The 20593-nt window shown below is 47.8% G+C and overlaps 2 protein-coding genes across 4 annotated transcripts in view; one reads left to right on the top strand and one right to left on the bottom strand.

Moving 5' to 3' along the window:
• The window catches only part of CFAP91 (cilia and flagella associated protein 91), a 35645-nt gene extending 30497 nt beyond the window's left edge, over nt 1–5148 (top strand). The window contains exon 18 of one of the 2 annotated variants that reach the window (XM_068958169.1): nt 4995–5148. The gene's annotated coding sequence lies outside the window, so the exon portion shown is untranslated. Of the gene's footprint in view, nt 1–63; nt 2516–4994 lie in introns of those variants that run through there. The other variant, XM_068958164.1, reaches the window with a different exon arrangement.
• Nucleotides 5149–10495: 5347 nt separating this feature from the next.
• GSK3B (glycogen synthase kinase 3 beta) overlaps nt 10496–20593 on the bottom strand; it is a 152192-nt gene continuing 142094 nt past the window's right edge. For both annotated transcript variants that reach the window (XM_068958145.1, XM_068958154.1), the window contains one exon: nt 10496–16369. In XM_068958145.1, the coding sequence (XP_068814246.1) occupies nt 16302–16369 (68 nt within the window). In that variant the 3' untranslated portion in view covers nt 10496–16301. The remainder of the gene's footprint in view (nt 16370–20593) is intronic.

Genomic DNA, 20593 nt, shown 5'->3' with positions numbered 1-20593 from the left:
TCTGTGATTTGAGCTCAGAGCACAGAGAAGGAGAGGGAAGCACATTATATCTACTTTTTTCAGGGCATCTAGGATGGAAAAGCATCTCTCTCCTTTGGACTATCCCTCCTGCCAGCACTGTTGTCCTGAAGCCACTCTGTGTACATTTCAATGTGTCATCCTCCATCCAACCCTCCCCCCCCCCACCCCCCGCCATAATCTAGCTTTGAATACTTTACTGGCTGACCCACAAAGGGGCATTTAAAACACTGCTTTGCTAAGTTACCTCTTCTAATTACTAGAAGAAGTTAAAGAGAGAGATTCAGTGTTAGCATCCCTTGCTTGTCCTCCTGGCACAGACCTACAGAGTTCTGCACCTGAGCTTTTGATGGTGGTTCCTTGCATCAAGAGCATTAAATGAAAAAATGTTCTAGCAGTGGGAGATTTTGAGTTGAGACCATACATAACATCTTTTCTCAAGCATATCCTACTGACTGACTTAGTTGAGTAAAGCAACGAATGGATTCCTGCGTTAGTTCTACTGTTAATAAGCACTGAAGATGAATGAAAACTACCTTTGACAGGCTACTAGCTACTAGCAAGGGTCAGATCTTGCATCATCTTTTCACATAGTTAGCCCTTGATGAGCTCAGCAGAGTGGTTCCTGCCAGGCCGGCAGTGTCTGGTGCTAATAACTAAAGGTAGGTGATTAGCAGAATGATGTGGGGGCTGAACATAACTTGTGCAAAGAACCCACTAGCCAGCGCTCATGGCTTTTCCAGAAATGTTACTCTGTGGGCTGACCTCTTCCAGCTTCTGCTCATCCCAAAGGAGAACATTTCTGGCAAAAATCCTATTTCCTAGAACAGGGAGCACACTGTTAGTCACTCTGGCTTTCTGACTCGATAAGGCTATGCAAAAAGGAGGCTGATTTTGCCTTGTTTGCAAGCATGGGGGTGCTCCAACTCAGAATGTGAGAAATCAGCAGGCTGAAGACAGGCGCAGTGCATCTGATCAGAGAGCTGTCAGGGACTTGCACAGCTCTTGAGCATTCACCTGTCAAAAATTCTTGAGATCTGTGGGTTTAGCATCTCAAACCTACATTTACACCAGCACCAACATCAAATGCACCAGTTTTTTGGAGGAATGGGCACAGCCACAACTAAACACCCAAAATGCTTAATCATTGATGCTCTAGCTACTATCTATGCAGCCAAAAGCAGTATTAGCTCTCGCTGATAATGGACTGATATCTGTGCACTTCCATCATTTGCCCCTGTAACTGATAGCCGAGTTCCAGGTATTCTGTCTGTAAAGTGTCAGGTATAGTCCAGCTAACTAATTCCAAACATACCTGTATCCCTTCAAAAGACAAACCAGCAGCTCTTTAAAAATTCAGGCTTACTAGAGCGTTCCTAGAAAAAATTTGCACCAGGCCTCTTTTCTGTGGATTTTTGAGGGGATGGGGGAGAAAGAGAGAGGGAAAACAACCAAGAAAATGACTGAATACTCCAGTATTCCATTGAGCTGCAAATAAGAATTGGAGAGAGGAAACTGAGAGAGCTGCACCAAGAAACCTTTGCTGGGCTCTAGGTCACTGATTCAGAGGCACCGGGCAGCCCATGTAAGTATTGGAGAAGCAGACATGAGTCCAAGATTGGGGATGAGATCCTGTTAGGATTCTGTGATGATCCTTTTAGGGATGAGGGCCTTTGAGAAATTCTCATAGCGTGAGTAGCTAGTCAGTAAAAGTGAAAGTAGCAAATGGAAAAAACACTGAAAGACGCACTCTTAGCACTGTGAGAAGAGAGGCTGTATCGGGTATTGGCTCTGTTGCCTCAGGCCACCTGGGACAAATTTAGCCAGATTAAAAGAGAGGGGGTAACATGAATCACAAGCTGCACTGTAATAAGAGAGACAGGGAAAACTTGAGGCAGCAAAACAGTAAAGTAGGAAGACCAATCCAGTGAAGCATTTACTGTGTTTCTAAGATCATATGCTGAAATAAACATTCTCCATGTGGCTTATCATACAATATGATATGGGTTTAAAAAGACCTGAAGTGTTCTAACATGCGTGGGAATGAACATAGGTGTTTCTGTGTTCAGGTCTTCTCCAGTGATACAGCCTTCTGCATGACAGCGAGGGGGCAGGGGACTCCGGATGCTATGCACAGGCTGAGCTATAAATGTCTTGGCTTCTGTTACGATTTCAAGGCACACTGTCAGGATAAAACAGCCTTTTCCGCATGACGTTGCATAGCGCATAAACTGAAGGCCATGGCAGGATTCCTCCAGGAATTCTGCTCTAGAAACTGCTTTCAATTGTCGCGTGCAGGTCTTTTTCAGGCTTTGCTGAATATGCTTTGAGGACGAAAGCTAGCACAGTGAGAGGGAACTGGGATCATAAATCAACAACAGGAGAATGAACCATTCCCTCTCCTAGCAGGAGCCAGAACTACCCTGGGGAGGAGCTCGTATCTGAAGCAAATACAGCAGATGCCTCCAGGGCTGCACCAATAAAGTGGGAACACTGGGGAAATTCCGCTTGTCCTGCTTTTCTTTCACCAGCTGCCCCCGGGAGGGAGCCTGGCTGTGCTGCAGAGCCTGCTTGTGTATCCTGACAGGTGCGGGAGACTGGCTGAACCCAAAGAGACTGGACAAAATGCAGTCAGTGCGCAGGGGACTGTGGGAATGGTTAATAATTGGTCGCTAGGAGTAAATGAATGAATGCAAATTGTCTTAGGTCTTCTTTGCTGGTAAGGCTCTTGCAGAGTGGAACTAGGAAATCCTTCTGCTATAACCACAGTTCAGATGAGCCAAAAGGACTTTTGACACACCTTTTTCCCTGGACTCTTTATCTGCATTTTTGGCAGCATAAAAACACAACAAACCCATGCTCTACCATCTCTCCTGCCTCCCTCAAAAGCCACAGGACCATCAGAAAGTTGCTGCTGTAGACCTGGCCATAGTGCTGTTAAAAGACTTCCTGCCACTTTCTGAGCACTGCTGTTTTCTCTGCTCCTCATCTCACAAGCGCTCAGGGTCTGCTCACTACTTTATTGCGCTAAATTCAGCCCACGCACAATCGGGAAGTGGCAGGATGCCGGGGGTGGGGAGGGAAGGGTGGCGGACAACCCTACAGGTATAGTCCTCACGTGCCAAAGGCTTTCAGCAAGGCCTGACTGCCCTGATATTAACTCCACCTCCTCCCAGTCTTGTCTCCCCTCCTTCAGCCAAAAGCCTGTTCATACAGCTCTTACTGTACTTCTCTGGATGACGAGTCAGTATTTTCTCAGCATCCACCAGCTTCCTCAAGTTTGTGCCCTCCAGAGGCGGGTCTGGGCTTGGAAGAGGTGCTATTTTTTTCATACTCATGTACTCCATCCCACTAGGGATGCAGGAATTGTTTTGAACATTTGCCAGAAATGCTGATTTCCTGAGACATAAAGTGTACATGTATATTACTAAACTAAATATGCTGGGCAGTGAGACCAACAAGCACAGAACAGCCTTAACAGGGTGCTGTTCTCTTACCTTCCAAAACAGAGAGGCTGTGCATGACATGCCAGTTGGAAACAGTCCCTAGTCCACGGTAATTCCCAGACTGTGTCAAGCAATTAGTCAGTTAGGAGAGTGGTGGAAGACCCTGTCTGAAAACCATGCCAGGGACGATCTAACATAAGACAGTCACATTCCGGTGCCTAGAAATGCTCCCTGGCACCGTTTAATTTACCAGATAAACCCTGCAAGATCTCTGGATGGACAAGAGGACTAGCACTGTTTACATGACAGTATGGGGAGCCTGATCGCAGTAGCTGGAGGGGGCGGGGGAGGGGGGTACTCCTCACCCAGGCTTAGGAGAGCTACAAACCTGAGCACTGCTGGAACAGAGCACCTGGGACTGAGGCTCCCTGCCAAGCCCTGACCACAGAGCAGATCTGCAGTGGGCACACAACCCATCCTGCAGTCTTGCAGGCATCAGAGAGAGGCCCAAAGGCTAGTGGGACCCCTCCCACGCAGCAGTACAGGGCTTTGAGGAGGCTGGGAGGGTGCTCTGGACAGAAGCCCCCACCTCTCCACTTCTCCTCACAGCCACTGCTAGGAGTGAAAATGGGTAGGGAAAGCATTTGAACTAGCAAACAGGCACCGCACCGTTTGCATGAGAAAGATAACCTCAGAAGTTCAATGCAAAGGGTGTATGCTGAAACTTAGGGAGGAGAGACAGCTCCGGCTTTCTGCTCTGATAATATCATTCCCTGTCATTCTTCCTTCCCTCCCACACCTTGTGTCAACCCCACACACCTCTTCCTCCAACTCATGTGGCTGGAGTCCAAGCTACTTCTCTTGGCCTGTTCCCACATGCCAAAGCCCTGTCCTTCATGTAGCACTTGGAAGGGATGTCCCATTTCCTTCCTGGGCTGATCATCTGTATTTACAGAGGACACTGTACTCAGGGACGGTGCCCTCCCTGGCCAGCCTGGCTCAGCACACAGTCCCCACCAGACCTTAGAGCTGTGGCTGCCCCTGCAAACACTCACCGTTGCAGCTAGCTGCTAATCCACAGCTGGTTGGACCTGTTGGACAGGCCAGCCCATGCCCAGCTACCTGAGATTTATCACAGTCTCGTCCTTCCACCAGCAAGGAGTTTTCATGGAAACCTGCACTCCTTGCCCATTCTGGAGCTCTCTGGTCAATATGGTGAGCAGGGATGTAAAGCCTCTTCTTTGGGGTGGAGGCTGGAAGCATGTGGTGCTACCTGCAATGCAAATTGCACTGAGATAATTAATTGCAGTTGTACAGCAAGGATCCAGTGCTGTTGCTCATGGTGATAACATCAGCACTGAGCGTGCGTGACACCTCTGCTCTGAATACAGATGCAGCAAAAAGCCTGAAATATATTACCAGTGCTCTTGTGTAGCCTCTAAACTGAGAAAGTACTTAAATTTCTGCTGTCCTAAATACCTCACTGGACCAGCATCTTCTCACTGACCGTTTTACCTCTCTACCATTTAGAAAGCAGCAGCTCTCGCTGGCGTTAGGAAGACTGAAGAGCTGCATTCGCTTCTCTCTCCTTAAGCTGCTGAAGGATTGATCCTAAGAATGAATCTCCCTCTTTTTATGAGCTAGTAATAGCCAGCCCTTGTAATTAAAGCATCTTACAAACACTATGAGCGTGTGGCTTGGTGACCTCGTTCCTTACCTATGTAGTTCTTTCTCCATCTGGTCACATAATTTCTAATTCCACACTGCCTCTGCCTCTAGCCAAATGTAAACCATCTTTCAGTGCTGTACAGACCCCAAATTTGCAGTCTCCAGCAGAACTAGCTTCCATTGACCAGCCCATTCCTAGCCTTGATGCCATGAAATAAAAATCTTAGAAGAGGAATGAAGTACAACTGAGATGGTCCAAATACTCCCCAGCTCCCTTCATTTCCCAGGACTACTAACAACTGACAATCACTCAAATATCGTGGATGATTTCCTGCTGGTCACTAGCAAAAATGCCCTCAAGCAGTGCGGGTTTTTCCAACAATCACCATCTGTCTCCTAAGCACTTTTGTCTGGCAAAGGGTTTGGCGATGTGAATGAGCTGCTGAAGGGAGAAGAAAGATATGCCTGCGCTTACGCCACAGGAAACATGAGGCAGTCAAGGTGTTGGTGAAAGGAGGATAAATGCTTCTTGTTTCCTCTCAAGTTCACATGCCATTCCCACCGCGTATCTGACCCTATCTCACTCCCTGCAGCTCCAGCCTTCCTCTGATACGACTTGTGATGCATGCATGTGTCAGCAGCCCAGACATCTGTACCCTATGAATGCTGACCACGTGGAGATGATGGCATAAAACACAGGGCATCGAAGCACCAGGCTAAGCTAGAGTCCTGTACTGACTAGTAGGTTTCACCGGCTTTTGAAAACTTCACTCAGAAAACAAAATTCTCTATTTAGAAATCCACCAGGTGCCCAGACCCTAGAGGCCTGCTACTGTATGCAGGGCTCAAGGCTCCCCATCAGGAAAAGGCTGTCCTCTGCCAGGCAGCTCTGCCTGGAGACAAGGTTTGCCTTGTCCTCCGTCACATTTTCTCACTCGTAGCAGTGGCAAGCAAGAGGGCTTTGCAGGAAGCCCTGGCCAAAGGTAGGCTCTCTCTGCAGTTCTCCTGCTGTGGCTCACCAAACAGAGCATCTTGACTACAAATGCTTTACTGCAGCCGTTTGCAAGCTTCCACAAGGGAAGATGTTGTTTGTTCCTCATCTACTTCTTCCAGAAGATCCAGCTTTGTCCCTGAGGGGCATGCAGAGCTGGGTGCTTCAGAGAGCAGGGAATCCCTGAAAAAGAAGGGCTTCATTCCCTTAACTCTATGGGAGACTCGCCAGGCTGTGCAAACCCCAGCAAGCACCTGGTCTGGTCAACAAGGCAGCAAAGAGGCAGGCATCCTGCAAGGGCTGAACCTTGCCGGTTCAGATGCTGGGTAGCTGCTGCCTCCACTCTTGATGACCCTGTGCCAAGCCAGGAGAGGAAGGTCCATGGGCTCTCAGAGTAGGACATATTAGGAAGAGAACACTTGTGTCCAGGACATTAGGAGTTAGCTGGGGATGCAACAAGGTCCAGGACTGCCTTTCTGCATTGACCAAAGGCAGGCATTTGCTGTGAAAGGCCATCTCTCCCTTATGGCTCTGGCACATTTGCTGTCTCCTCTGATGGGCATGAGCAAGTCGCCCAGGCACTGACAGCCAGTGGTGCCTCCCAGCAGGCTGTGAGCCCAGCAGCGGTGCTACGGGCTACAAAGCCTGCGTGGCCCAAGAGGCACCCCAAGCTCTTCTTGAAGTTAGGCAATGCTGGACCGTCCCTGCCTGTGCTGGGCAGCCCTTCCTCACCCAAGTAGGTCCTTTGGCAGGGACTAAGGCCCAGGAGATGTCACACAGCACAGATTTATCTGGGGGATTGCTTGCTGTTCGAACACCTCAGGTGTTGTATAATGCTCACACCAAGACATGAGCCTGGGTTTCCTGCTGTGCCCCAGTGTGGTGTTGCTACCCACATATCTTTATTTCTCATCAGAGCTTGGCTAGGCAGCAGGAGAGGTCTGATCCTGCAGCCTTCAGGCATGACTGGTTCAGCAAAGTAAGCACAGCTGGAGCAGCTGTGTCTTTGCCAGCAATATCACCTCCCCAAGACTAGCCAGAGAAGACAGGACAACGACCCAGCCAAACTCTTTGCAGAGCCAAGGGAGTGAAGTGAGGTTCAAGACTGGCTCATGAGGCTGTGTACCATCTGCTGGGCTTGCTGTCTCCCAGCGACTGGACTCCAAGGTTCAGACACTGAAACTGCAGCACTCTCACTTGCCCCTCCAGATTTTGTAGTTCTTTCTTTCTTCCTCCTTTGTGGCCCTTTTTCTTCTCTGACAAAAAGAGAAAGCAATTTGGACCTTACCAGAAGCAGCCTGAAAGCTGCCACCTTCCAGATAACAAATGGTGTCAGTAGCCTTGACACAGACTTTTAATTTTGACCCAGATGGTGAGAAGTTTGGTTGATAAAGACAAAGTACGTCAACGAAACAGTCTTTCGTAACATTCAGCCTGGTACGACTTTGCATTTGGATTAGCGTTTAAAATGATTCAAAGGCATTGTGACCAACAAGCAAGTGGATTTGAACCTGGTTAACAGATAGGTCTCAAAAGGTATTTTCAGATGGGGAATTCGAACAGGACAGCTTGCTCCCTGGAAAGTTGAGGGGAAAGGTGGGGGGGCCTAGTTCTTGATGCTAAGGTGTTTCAGCGTTTCTCTTTAAATGGTGATGTGGAAGAAACTATAAAAGTCCCACCCAATAATGTTTGCAGGGATTACAAAGGGAGTGATGGATAAACTGGACAACTGCAGCCCTCCACACGAAAAGGTGACTGCAGTCCTCAGGATACGTAGATGAACTAGATGCAAGATGCTCTCTGGTGTTTGTATGTGACACTGGTGAGTCTGTATTAGGCAGGCTCTGGCCAGTACTGAAGTCCCTTGCTCAAGAAGGATGTTAAAAACAATTGGAGAGACTAGATGCCATGCAGTGAAGGAGCTGAAGACCCACTTCTATTCAGCTCAGCAAGACATTACGAGGTAATTTGGTCCTGGCCAAGGGGCACTAACGTTCAGTACAGAGAACTGAGGCTGGAGCAAGAGTTTTGTGTGCAAAGACAACGCACAAGAGCTAGCAACCTGCAGTTGAGGTGAGAGGAATTTAAAAGAGACATGAGGCACCAGTGTGTGGTCGGTTTTGGGGGGGGGGAGGGTATCTTTTTTTTTTTTTTAAATACTGAGGATTATAGCAAACTCTCCGTAAGGGGTAAACCTTAAATCAATAAAAACCCAATTTACAGAGGCGCTGTAGTTCAAAGAGCAATGTATTTGCAGATGCCCTTGGCCACCTTGATGCCAGGGGCCAGCTTGGTTGAGCAGAGCAACCCCCCTGCTCTCAGCACGCAAATGAAACTCAGGCCATCCCTGGGTTACGGCGAGGCGATGACATGAGGAGGTGGGGAAGCTGCCCTCTGTGTGTCCTGCTTCTGAACTGGACGGGCTGGTGCCAACTCCCTGACCCCTTCATCCTGATACCTGAGCACCTTCCAGAGCAGCAGAGTTTGTACAAAAAAAGACCAACCACCCCTTTAGTGAGCTGGGGCTGGGGCCGGGGGCGGGGAGGGGGTGTCTGCTGCTTCAAGGGCTGCAGATTGAGAGGAAGAAGAGAAAGGTTTACACTATCAGGGCCCAGGAATAGCAGGGCTACCACAGCACTGCGTCTCCCAGGCCCGGAAGAGGGCCTGGCCTTGCCTCTCGGCGGTGGAAAAGGCGCAGCTTTACAGGCAGCCGGGGCGCGGGTGGGCACAAGCAGCCCCCTGCCATGGTGATGCCCACGTGCCCAAGCTCTGCCTGTCACTCCCCGCCCTCCCCCCCTCCCAGCACCCTCTTCGCCTGTGCCCAGCAGGACACAGAAAGGGCTGCAATGCCCAAGGCCCAGCTGAAGAGGCCTCGGCAAGGCTGAAGGTTCCCCAGACCAGGCTAGTTTTGCACTCAGCTATGGCTCACCTCTTGCCAACGGCTGGCAAAACTCCTCAGGGTCTTCTTTTGGCTGGCGATGCTCAGCATTTCCAGAGTGGCCGCTTTGCTTTCCACCGCCTTTTGCCCAGCAGCGTCCTCCAGGAGTCAGGGGCTCCGCCGTGGCCAGAAATCGCTGTCGTATCTTCTGCTCGGTCTGTGTGGAAACCGGTTGCTGGTGCTTCCCCCCGATGCACGGGCAGCACCTGGCTCAGAGGACACAGCTGCCGTTGCAGCCCCTTTCCGCAGCACCCTCCTCTCATGGGGCTGCCATTGCCCCCGGCCAGCCCTGCTGCCCCAGCCCCACTCCCCAGCTCCCCCCTGTCCCTGCTGCTACCAGTTCAGTCAGCCATCCAAGTCACTCAAGCTTTGGACAAACCATATCAGGTCAGCAGGGCCTTCTGAGGAGGGGGAAGCCTGGGGTGTGCGTATGGCGGTGGGGATGGCTCACCAAGCATCTTCCTTTTGAAGTCCCTGGTCTGTGTTAGCCCTGGCCATTGTTCCCCGAAGCTTCATCCTCCTCCCTGGGCTCTGGGTCCACAACTCTGATCAAGGCCACGTTTGCTCCTGCAACTGGCTGCTTCCTCCATCTCCATCTCAACACCAGGAAACAGCCCCGATGACACAGTGTTGGCAGGACTTCAAGGCCACCAGCTTGGAATAGGGACAACCAGCACCCCCCCGTCACTTGTTCTGCAGTTTGGGGGCAGAGGAGCTGCGGGAGGAAGTGGAGCTCATCTCCCTCCGAGCCTCTCTGCGCAAGCTATGTCCAAGTCAGAGGTGAGCAAGCCATGGGACAGCACGCGCAGAGCGAGAAGGGCTGCCTCAGCCTGCTGCAAGGGAGCCGAGGCCAGGACACTGCAGCTGATGGACACATCACCAGGAAGCAGGCAGGCTCCAAGAGCGCTCAGAAAGGATGGGAACAGGCCCAAAGGCTCGGGGAGGGGTGAGGATGAGCAAGCAAAGAAAGGAGCAGAGCAGAGTCTAATGCAACACTTGCAGCATTGACACATCAAGGGTAGCAAGGGTCCCAATCCAGGTGGCTGTCCAGTCCAGCAAGCAAGGGAACCACCAGGCATCACCACTGTCTTGCAACAGATAATCCAATAATAACAGATAAGCCCCAGTAACATTTTCTCCAGGGTCCCAGTCAAATTCTGGCACATACAGTCTTTCTATGAACAACCAGGTTCTCCTTGCTGAGGAGCTGTCTCAAGGTCCCACGTGTCTCCCCTCAAACACATGCTGGTCCTGAGCACCACTGAGCCACCTGCGCTGTGTCACCCTCCCCACCTCTCTTTTGAGATGCACCCGCATCCGAGCGGCTCCAGAGAAGAGGCTCCAGCCAGGACAGCCTGGAGTCAAACAAGCAAGGTTTCATTCAGACAACTGTAAGAGCAGCTTCCGTCACATGAATAAACCAAGAGGAGCCTCTTTGCAATATAAATTTGTTTTTATTGAAGCAGCAGTCACATGACCTCGCATCTAGCCTTTAGGATAGCGACAGAACGGATTTGGCCAGGTCAGCCAGCCCAAAAAAGTTTATTTTACTTTATTTTTTTTTTTGCGCTAATAGACATGTCATGTTTAATACATACATTATCCAGTACCGGAAACCCAACTCAGATAGCTACGTGCTGATTTGCTGGAGGAACGGTCCACTGGACGTGGTCTTGACAAACTTTACAGATCACCACCAAATAACATTACTAATGGGATCAAATAAAAAAAAAAAAGTAAGTGCAGTATTCAAAGCCAGCAGGTTACACAGGTTCTCAAGTTTGTATCTATAGGTGGACAGTAAAGGAAGATTGGCTGTGCTTGATTTGAAATATAATGTCCCAGGGTTCCTCTCTCCATCAAATCAAACGGTATCATAGACAAGCTGGCATCTCTTGGAAAAATATCATGGAATAACACAGCTTATTTAAGAAAACATGCTTATTTCTTGTGTGTTTTTTTTATTATTATTATTATTACAAAGATTCATGTCCACCTATTCTTGCGGAGTGGAAAGAGGTGTGAGGGCGAGGAGTGAGGGGTGGAGAAGGAAGACAGGAGGAGGAGAGAAAGGGGCAAGTTTTTGAAATAAAGACCACACACTTTGTATTTTTAAATTTCATTTCCAGGCTAACCTACTTTTTATTTAATGCAAATTACAGTACCAGTTAACTATTTCCGAACCGAGTCACACAGAACAAAACATATTTACAAGGGGAATGGGGCAGGGGAAATAATAAAACATTAAGCATACTTTCCACAAAAAAAGTTTATATTTAAAATGAAAAAAAAAATCAGTCACAGAGGCATTCAAGTAGTAATAATGTTATACAGGTTTTGCTTTTCCTTTAATCAAGACAGATTTGCACAAGTGTATGCAATAGTTTGTATACAACCCACAGTCCTTAATATATATATATATATTTTAGATTTCTGTTTTTAGGATGGAAGTGGTCACGCTAATTGGTGTGTACAGGCCCAAGTGATCCATCAGCAACACATTAATGAACGCAAATTTTACAGGCAAGCAAATTATATATATATAAATATATTTTATATATATATATATTAAAAATAAATTGAGAAAGACCAACACAAGGAAGCTACTTTTCTCAAGCTAACCCCTTAGGTACTGTTTTCCTTTCTTGTCGTTTTGCTGTTATTGCAGTGTTGCAAAACGAAACGAACTATGAACAAAACTGGCTAAAAGCCCTGTGGAAATAAACTGGAACCCCAGGGATACCTTTTCAATAGTCTCCAAAAAGGTAGGCCCTGGACTGAATACTCTACTGTGCTTTTCATTATTGGCTTTTTCTTTTTAACTGCAGTGGCTGAGATTCCTAATACAGGAGAGGTTGACAGACTGCTTTATTTTTATTTTTCGGAGTAAGTCCCGAAAGCCTGGGAAAATTTTAAGTCATCACGAGTTAAAAGTTGCAGGCACCTGCCAGTACTTCAGCTGAAGCTTTGCTTCAAAATTCATGAAAAAGCAACCAGGGATCTTCTATTAGCCAATTTTCCTTTGTAGTTCATTTTTTTTCCTAGTAAGGTAGATAAGTTTAATATTAAGAACATCAGTGTCTTGACTGGACGTCCAATAGGGGACACAGATTGCACCCGATCCCACCTCAGAGACCTATGCAATTGCAGAGTGGATACAATGACAGATCAAGACCATACTTCATTAAAAACAAGCCCCAAAGAGAGTAAAATAAAAGAGTAACAGTTCTGAGTGGACTGTCAAAAAGTTTGACATCACTGACCTTCGTGTCACCAGAAAGAAAGTGCAGCCTCTGCTTCACTGGAATGAACACGAGATGCTTCAAAATAAAACAGCAACCTTTGGTTTGGTAAAGAGTTAAGTGTTTTCCCATTCAAGACAATCTTATGTGGAATACTAACAAGGTAGTAAACACAAGCAAACTAGTTTTAGAAACAAGGCCTTCGTGCTGGGCACAAGAAATTAAGAGTAATGTTAAACTTATCATCTTAAGAAAATAAAAATGACTTCGGGGAGGAGCGTGGGGGAAAAGGGCGAAGAGGACGAGACGTCCCCTCGTCGGGAAAAAAACGCCCTGCTATTTTACAGTAATGCCCCCGCTCCCCTCGTGCCAGCTCACCGCAGCCAAAGAGCTTCGAGCACAGCCATCACTGTACAATACGCAGGGTTTCCTCCTAAAGGGGATCCTTTTTTCCTTAAGTTTTGCGAAGCCCCGTCCGCTCCCTCCGGCGCGGCAGGGAGGGAGCGGCGAAAAGCCGAGGCTGGTGGAAGCTGCTCTCCGGCAGACGTCTGGGCGCAGGGACTGGGGACAGACGAGCAAAGTCGAACCTCGCCGCTAGCCATGGGGCTACTCGTTGCGACGGAGGGCAAGTGTAAAACGCGACCGGGCACTGCTAGCGGGGGGGACAACAGGGCAGGACGGGGCAACTTCGAGACATCCAGAGCAAAGCCACGGCTCGAATGAAATGAGTTATAAACGTGGTTTCCTTTCGTTCCAACTACTGATCGTGGTATCACTGAAACCTTACAGCACTCAAAGAGTTAGAAAGCAGGGGAGCAAAGATGCGGTTTCGTGTGGGGGACTTCGTTAATAAAGGAGGGGGAAAAAAAACAAAAAAGGGAAATAAAATCCAAAAAATCATGGAAGCGAAGGCACTCCAAACTATATAGATACACTATACATCGCTAGAGTTATTGTTACAATAATACAGGCCGGTACCTACTGTACAGAGTTAAAACTATATGGCTTTAAAAAGCTCGTCTACATTTTGTCTGATTATTAAACAGAATCACTGCCCTGAACGGTAACTTTTTGCTCATTAATAACAGTTCCTGGGTCCACATATTTACATACAAAACAATAAAACTCAAAATTTAAAAACAACCAAAAATAATAATGTACAAGCTTGAATTTGGTGAGGAGCTTTGTTTTTTTTGTTGTTTTTTTTTCCTTATTTACAAAAAAAGGTTATTCAAAGACCTGGATCTAACTTGTATAAAAGAGTTTGTGATCCTGCCATGATCCTTGAAAAAAATAAAATAAAACAAAACCACCAGGGCCCCCCCGACCCTCCCCTCCCACCTAACACACACACGAGACACACAGACGCCTGCACATCCACAAAACTAGAGAGAAAAAGCTCTTAACTCTCCTCCACCAGTCTTAAATGAAAAGGTAAAGAGAAAAAAGCCACATTTCCTAGAACAAGCAGCAATTTTTTCCTTTCTTATTTTGCTTTTTGTTTTTTTTTTTTTAAAGACTTGGTGATTTACTGCCTCCGAACAAGAGCGTCCACAGCCAACGCTTCAGCAGTCGTGCCTGTAAAGCGGATCCATTCCTACGGTTTGAGCCTCCCAAACCCGTTTGGATCACTGGGTCCACCAAGCCCCGGGACTTACCGTGCAGGACACGAGCTAGCCCACAGCTCCTTCCTGCCTTAAGGGGCTCCTCAGCCCTTTGGACTGGGGCGCGTATCGGGATTTTGAAAGCCGTCAGTTTTTAAACGTAGGTGTGTTTTCCTTCATAAGCAGCCACAACTGAAGTACAGTTGCTTCGAAACCCTTTCCTTTCGTCCAACAGCAGGTTGGTGAGGGGGGCAAGGAAGGGTTTTTGAGTTTCACGCTAGGGTTTCGCTCACCTCTTGGCACAGCTCCTCCCTCCCCAAAACGCACCGTTCATCTGGCTGGACGGAGAGGGCAAGGCTTTTATCTGCTGTGGGGCTGCTAAGAGACAGTTTCGAAATCCCACACGAAGCGGGGAAGCTGTACAAGGGGAAACGTACGGAGCTCACGAACGAAACCCCTGCTGCCCTGCAGCGGCTGAGTCTGCTCAAGCTGCTACTGCTGGCTCCTCGTGGGCTGCGCAAAGGTCTGTACGTGTCAAAAAACCAACTGATTGCCTCAAAGAGCCACAGGTCAAATAACAGCTCATAAGCACCAAGGTGACTAAGGTTTCTCCGAATGAGTATAAGGCCCAAGCGGACACCGACCTCAAGTACAGGACAAGATCAGGTCTCAAAAGGCTATTTCTCTATCGCAGCTGCATCCTGTCCCTCACCTGACCCTTCCCCAAGGAATATTGCTTTTAACTTCGGAAACACAGACTTTGACTCTTGCACCACTCACCGCTACAGGGGGAAAAACCTCAAACCCTAAACAGATGGACTAGAACAAACACTCATCTCATGCTTCAATCAGACTGTTTCGAGATCGTAGACAAAAATAAAAAAGCAATATTGTATCTATGTATACATGTATATATTTATATAATATACATACACACACACTCATATATAGCCAGCCTGTCTACAAGTCAGCAGGTACAAATTACTGTCGATAGCACTCTGATGTGTATTTTATTAATATTCTACCAATGTAAAAACATAATGGCAACTGTGACACGCATCAATAAATAGAGATCAAAAAAGCAGGAGGTTAAAAAAGATGAAATTAAATACAGATTCTAGCTGCGGATTTAAAATCAGAACTATCATAGACTGTGGCATTCTGCAAGTTAAAACTGCAGTTAAAAAAAATATTACAAAAGAAACCAGTAGACTGTTACAGTTCACATTATAAACCCTGGTGTCCTTTTCCTGCACCCATCTCGGGAAAGGGAAGCCTGTTCAAACCGGGCAACGGGAAAAAACGCTTTCACAGTGGCCACTTTCCCAAAAGTCCCTTACCGTCCCCAGCTGGGCGCCCGCCCCCTCGGAGGGTTTTGTTCGTCCGCTCCTCTCTGCCGAAGACCAGAGCCGACGGCCACCTCCTCCTGCCGTTTTGGGCTCCTCCGCCGGCCCCCGACGCGAGGGGCAGGAGCTCGGGCGAGGCGAACGAGCTGCTCCTGTAACGCTACCGCTCGCCTTCGTGCATGTGTGTGTATTATATTATATAGAGCCCACTTGATAGACGGTTCCCGTAATGAAGCTGCAAGTTTCTTCGTTGCTAGCACTGATTTCCCCCCCTCCCCTCGCCACCCCACCCCCCCCCGCCCCCAAAATGAAAGTCTTCCACTAGCGGTTCAAGCCTTAGACACACGGCAAACCCTCCCCCCCTCCCACCCCAGGCAACCTATTTTCCTACCACGTCGCCTGCTGCCCTTACCGAGCCGGGGCAGTTCTTCGGACATCCTAGGACATGGATTCGCTTACAGGAACGCTGAGCTCAGTCGAATGACCCCTGCTAAGCTCCCGACCAAATTCAAGCTGTGCACTACATCAAAGTCTGAAACTTCACTTAAAAAGAAAATAAAAAAAGAGGTTAAAAAAAAAAAACTTCAGCAGAGAATGAGGTTTGGGGGTGGGGTTTTTTTTTGTTTTGCTTTTTTTTTTTCTTTTTCTTCCTTCTTTTGGTTGTGGAGGGGGCATGAGGCAAGAGTCCTGGTTCTGAAGCACGCGACAGCAAACTTCCAACATGAAGAGATTGTCGAGGGGAGAGACATTGGTGTGTTGTATTGCTCCGCTTTCCCTCCTCCCCCCACCTAGTCCCCTGCCCCGGACACCCTGCAGAGTGAGAATACAATGAAACTGGTTTGTATTTATAGCTATTTTACAAGGTTAAATAAGAACAACAATAATAATAATAAAAAATTGAACACTAAAATGAACAGGTTGGTTGGTTTGTTGGTGTGTTTTTTTTTTTTTCCTCTTTTTAATTTTCTTTCCAAATGTGACCAGTGTTGCTGAGCAAGACTCAAATTACTGGTGATTTTTCCTGTGCAGCTGGCTGCTTGGTACCGGTTCAGGTGGAGTTGGAGGCTGATGCTGTAGCTACACTATTGGTCTGAACTCGTTCTCCTGCATTAACATCTGCAAATGACAGGCAAGAGGAAGGGAGAAAACCAGCATTACCTCCAAAATACAGACATTTGGAACAACAGCGATGACATTTTCCACGCAGGGAAACCCACAACCCCCACCAATGCGCATATTCGGTTACGGCGTTTTCCCGATTTCAAGGGGTGCAGATGAAACGAGTCAGTCTGGGGGGAGGGTGGGAAGAGGATCTTTAAGCAGGACCAAGGTGCTGCGAAAAGGCAGTTTCAAAGGCTGAGGGCTGCAGGCCAGCATGCTAACACCCAGCTGGAACTGAGCAGAGTTTGAACCCGAAATGTGCGCGCAGCAGTATGCCGGGGGAGCCCATGGTACCTTCCAGTAACTCTAATTGCAGGATAAGGCACAACAGCATCACCAAAGTTAACACACAAAGTATCCGTGGCCACTACGAGGTTTCACATTGGTTCTGAAGTTTTTGGGTTTTTTTTTTTTTTTTTTTTTTTTTTTTACCGTCAGGCCATCATGAAACAAAGCCATCTGCTAGTTGCCGGAACGGGCACAGACAATGAGAGCAACAGGCCTGCTTCCCCAGCAGACACAGCTTGTGTGCTCATGTGCCATTCATGCACTCATTGCCCCAGAAAACGTCTTTCGAGTCTACTGCTTTATTCTGTGTTGCTCAACCAAAGTTGCATCTGCCACCCCTTGAACTGCTGAAGCAGATTACCATCGAGGCCTGAAGCCAGTCGTGAGGTTTACACAAGCGTACAACATTGTTAGAGGAGCAGTTCTCTGTAGCAAATAATCTCAAACACCTTCTCTTTTCTCAGAGAGACCGTGCTCCGCCGAGAGGGAATTCACAGCAGCAAGGGCACGTGTCAAAGTGCAGTCCAAGGAAACGCGCACAGAGCTTGCAAAGAAATACCGATGGGAAGTTCACTGCCACTGCGCTCTCGTGTGCCGTACAAGGGAAAAGTGGAGTTGCTGCAGTTTGTGACAAAGTTAATTAACCAAGGAGAGTCTTCATACTAATATGCAAAGGCCTTTAGAGGGGATTCTCAGATGTTTTATTAAGTAATTAAGTACTAAGTATTTAAGAACACTCCAACAAAATGAGGCAGACTGGCAATAAGGCTGGGAGTAGAGTAAAATAAGAGCCAAGCTGTTAATAAACATATTAATATATTAAGAAAAACAGAACAATATGAGGGCCAATTAACCACAGGCATTTGTTATTTTCCCTAAAAATCTTTCTTTCTTAGCATGAGAAGAATTGGGGGTGGGGGGGAGGGAAATGCACCGATTTTATCAGGAACCATCCTATACAGTATCTTAACATAACTGCATTAACATAACTGCAGAAAGGAAAGTGGCTGAAAGGTTAAACATATGAAATACTCAACACAATAAATGCTGGAGTGGGAAAAGATACCAAGTGAGGTTTTCTGCAAGAGACCATCATGCATTTTTCCTGCTTAAGTAAGGTCAACTGCAAAGTTATCAATACTGCAGTAAAAAATGACTTATTATCTCAATAAAGAAGAGGGTGGACTGGGCAAACAGTGCAGTCTAAAGACACAGGGAAAAGGGCTCACAGAAGGAAGGAGGTTTCCTGACATCAAGCTGAAGGACAAATTAAAACTGTGGGGTGGTGGGGGTGCAATAAGACTTCTCCAGCACAGAAGAGCTTGCGAGGCGACGCAGCCAGGCAAGGCTCTACAGTCACCTGTTAAGGAAACCTCTTTCCTCTCTAGCCATGTTGAACTGACCATTCTTGAGAGCACAGCCAGGAGCAAGAGGCAATGAAATCAATGGAGATGCTAGAAACAGGCAGCACTGGATGAGCAATAAATTAATGAACGTACACAGAGAACAAAAAAAGCAAACAAACAGAAAAAAGAAAATCAAACAAACAGCAGCATCCACGACTAAAAGGGGCAAGTGGGAAGAGGATGATGCCTACTTGAAAAGGAAATGCCATGAGCAGAGTGTGGGAGGAAAGGGAAATTCTCCTGTGCGCAGAGGATGACAGATGACTATTCTGGGAAAGAGCTTCCCATTCCCTTCCCCCTACCCCCACCCCCTCCCAAAATAATTTCAACACCCCTACCCCCTGCCCCAACAAATACCTCGAGATAAAACCAGCTCATGCAGTTAAGGCACTAACAGTACGAATGTGACTTGGAAAGCCAGCCTTGCACAGGAGACACAGACCCTCCCACACAGGAAGTTGCTCTGAAGGAGCTACTCCCAAAAGGCACATGCATGCAGACCAAAGATCACAGAAACCCAAAGTAGCCCAGCCAGATAGCCAATAGCTTCCACACTTGAAACTCTCCCTGGGCCTGTTTCTGATCAATTTTCAGGTAAGGGTAAACGCTAAGCAGTGAATGCAACATCTGCATGCCTGATGCAAACGGTCCAGTTGGAGCCTGTACAACTGGCAGAGACTTTCTGTGTGCGTGTACAGAAAGTGCTTCTATTCCATTTGCTGAAATGAAATGTGCCTTTTCATCTTCTGCTCCTGAAGACAGCAGAGGCTGAAATCATTATCATTACATTGCTATTAAGCAGAGAGAAAGTTAAAAAAAAGGGGGGGGAGAGGGAGAGGGAAAGGGGAAGCTACCTCATGTAACCTATGCTCCTTTTCTGTCATCACTCTAATAGGAGAGCTCCTGAAAAAAAGCTCCTCCTCCACATGATCAGAAAGGAATTAAACAAGGTGACACAGCTCCAGCCCATTTACATGGGGCTTTCACAACAATATACGAAAGTCCACTCAAGCTGGGACAGAGCATGGCGTTTGCTCAAGGCTGTATTGGCTCGCATTGGCTCAGAACCTGCAAGAAAACGCAGTATTTTCCCATTCCAGCTTGTTTTCTGCCTCCACTTCAATGGGACATTTGGGGAACAAAAGGGGGCTTCTTCCAATGCTTCTTCGCTTATGTGCTGGGAAAAGAGCACAACTGGAATACCATGCTCTCTGGACGTTCGGTTACTCCTTCCCACCATGAGGAATTGGTACTTGGGCATGAGAGAAGAAAATCTAGGCCTTCCGCAGATGTTGCTAAAACACCTGCTTTGCTAAGCAACCACCCGTGCTCCTGAGAAAGCAGCGTTTGGGAGTGAAGCCTCCCAGATGACATGGAGCTGTCTGCTACCGGAAAGACACCCACAACAGCCTGTGGCCCACAGCCTGCAGCTTGAGCTTAATCTGATTCTCTGCTGTGAACTGCCCCCCTGACACCTCCACACGCGTGGGGAGAGAAAGCACATCAGGGTTTAAGTGCTGGTCATTTCTAAAACTACTTTCAAAGGGGGAGGTAAAGAAATGGGAAGTGGTCTCTCCTCGCTGCAGAATCTCTCTTCCAGTTGAGCTTCTCCCCTGGAGGAGCGCGCCTCTGCCTCCCTGCAGGGTACCTGGCACTCCTTAGAAACCCACTGAAAAGGACAGAGAAGGCTTTTGTTCGGAGAACGAGAGAGGTCAACTCGGTCTAAGAAAGCCCATTACCGCTAACGAGGGCAACAGCTGGCTGGATTTGTATCGCTGACAGACCGCACTGCTCATCCGCAAAGAAACAAACTACCGGTCTGAGGGTCCTCACAGGACAACTGAGGACACAACTGGAAGGAGAAAAGTCCACTCTTCCTATCATGTCTCTGGCTGTAGAAATCCAGGCCTCAAGTGCAAAACTGGGAAGCTCAAGTTTTATTCCTATGACTGTCACGGACTCGTCTCTGTGCTGAGCTTGCAGAAGCACAAGCACAGTGCTTGCCCCTCTCTCCTGGATAAGGAACTAAAGTCTTGCAAAATTCTTTCAGTGGGAATACCATATATGCACTAAGCCTTTTTTCACGGCGTGCTGGCGTCTTTTTAACTGCCATACACTGGCAAGTAACACTAGCTCTAATCTGAGCTGTTTTGTTGCTGAAAGTTCAGGCACACAATCTCATTTGGGATTAGCAGGGATCAACACAGCAGGCTGTGTAAGAAAATGACCCCAGCGTCCCTGCTGGCACGACTCCCCTGCGGATGGCAACTACACTTTTCCCGCCCTAACGCTGACTAGCAGAGAGGTAACTACTGCTGCTGGCTGAGCTAGGACGAAAAACACGTAGTCATACACACAGACAGGCATTCAACTCGGTGTGCTTGCTCCCACCTCACATGCTGTGGCTGCGTGGCGATGAAACTATCCTCCTCCTCCAGCTAGGTCAAGTCAGCATCCGCGCGAATAAAGCTGCACTGCCATTTTT

The sequence above is a fragment of the Struthio camelus genome, chromosome 1, assembly GCF_040807025.1.
Source record: "Struthio camelus isolate bStrCam1 chromosome 1, bStrCam1.hap1, whole genome shotgun sequence".
In the NCBI taxonomy this organism is placed as follows: domain Eukaryota; kingdom Metazoa; phylum Chordata; class Aves; order Struthioniformes; family Struthionidae; genus Struthio; species Struthio camelus.
Note: the sequence above shows the minus strand (reverse complement) of the source record. Positions and strands in the feature narration are given on the sequence as shown.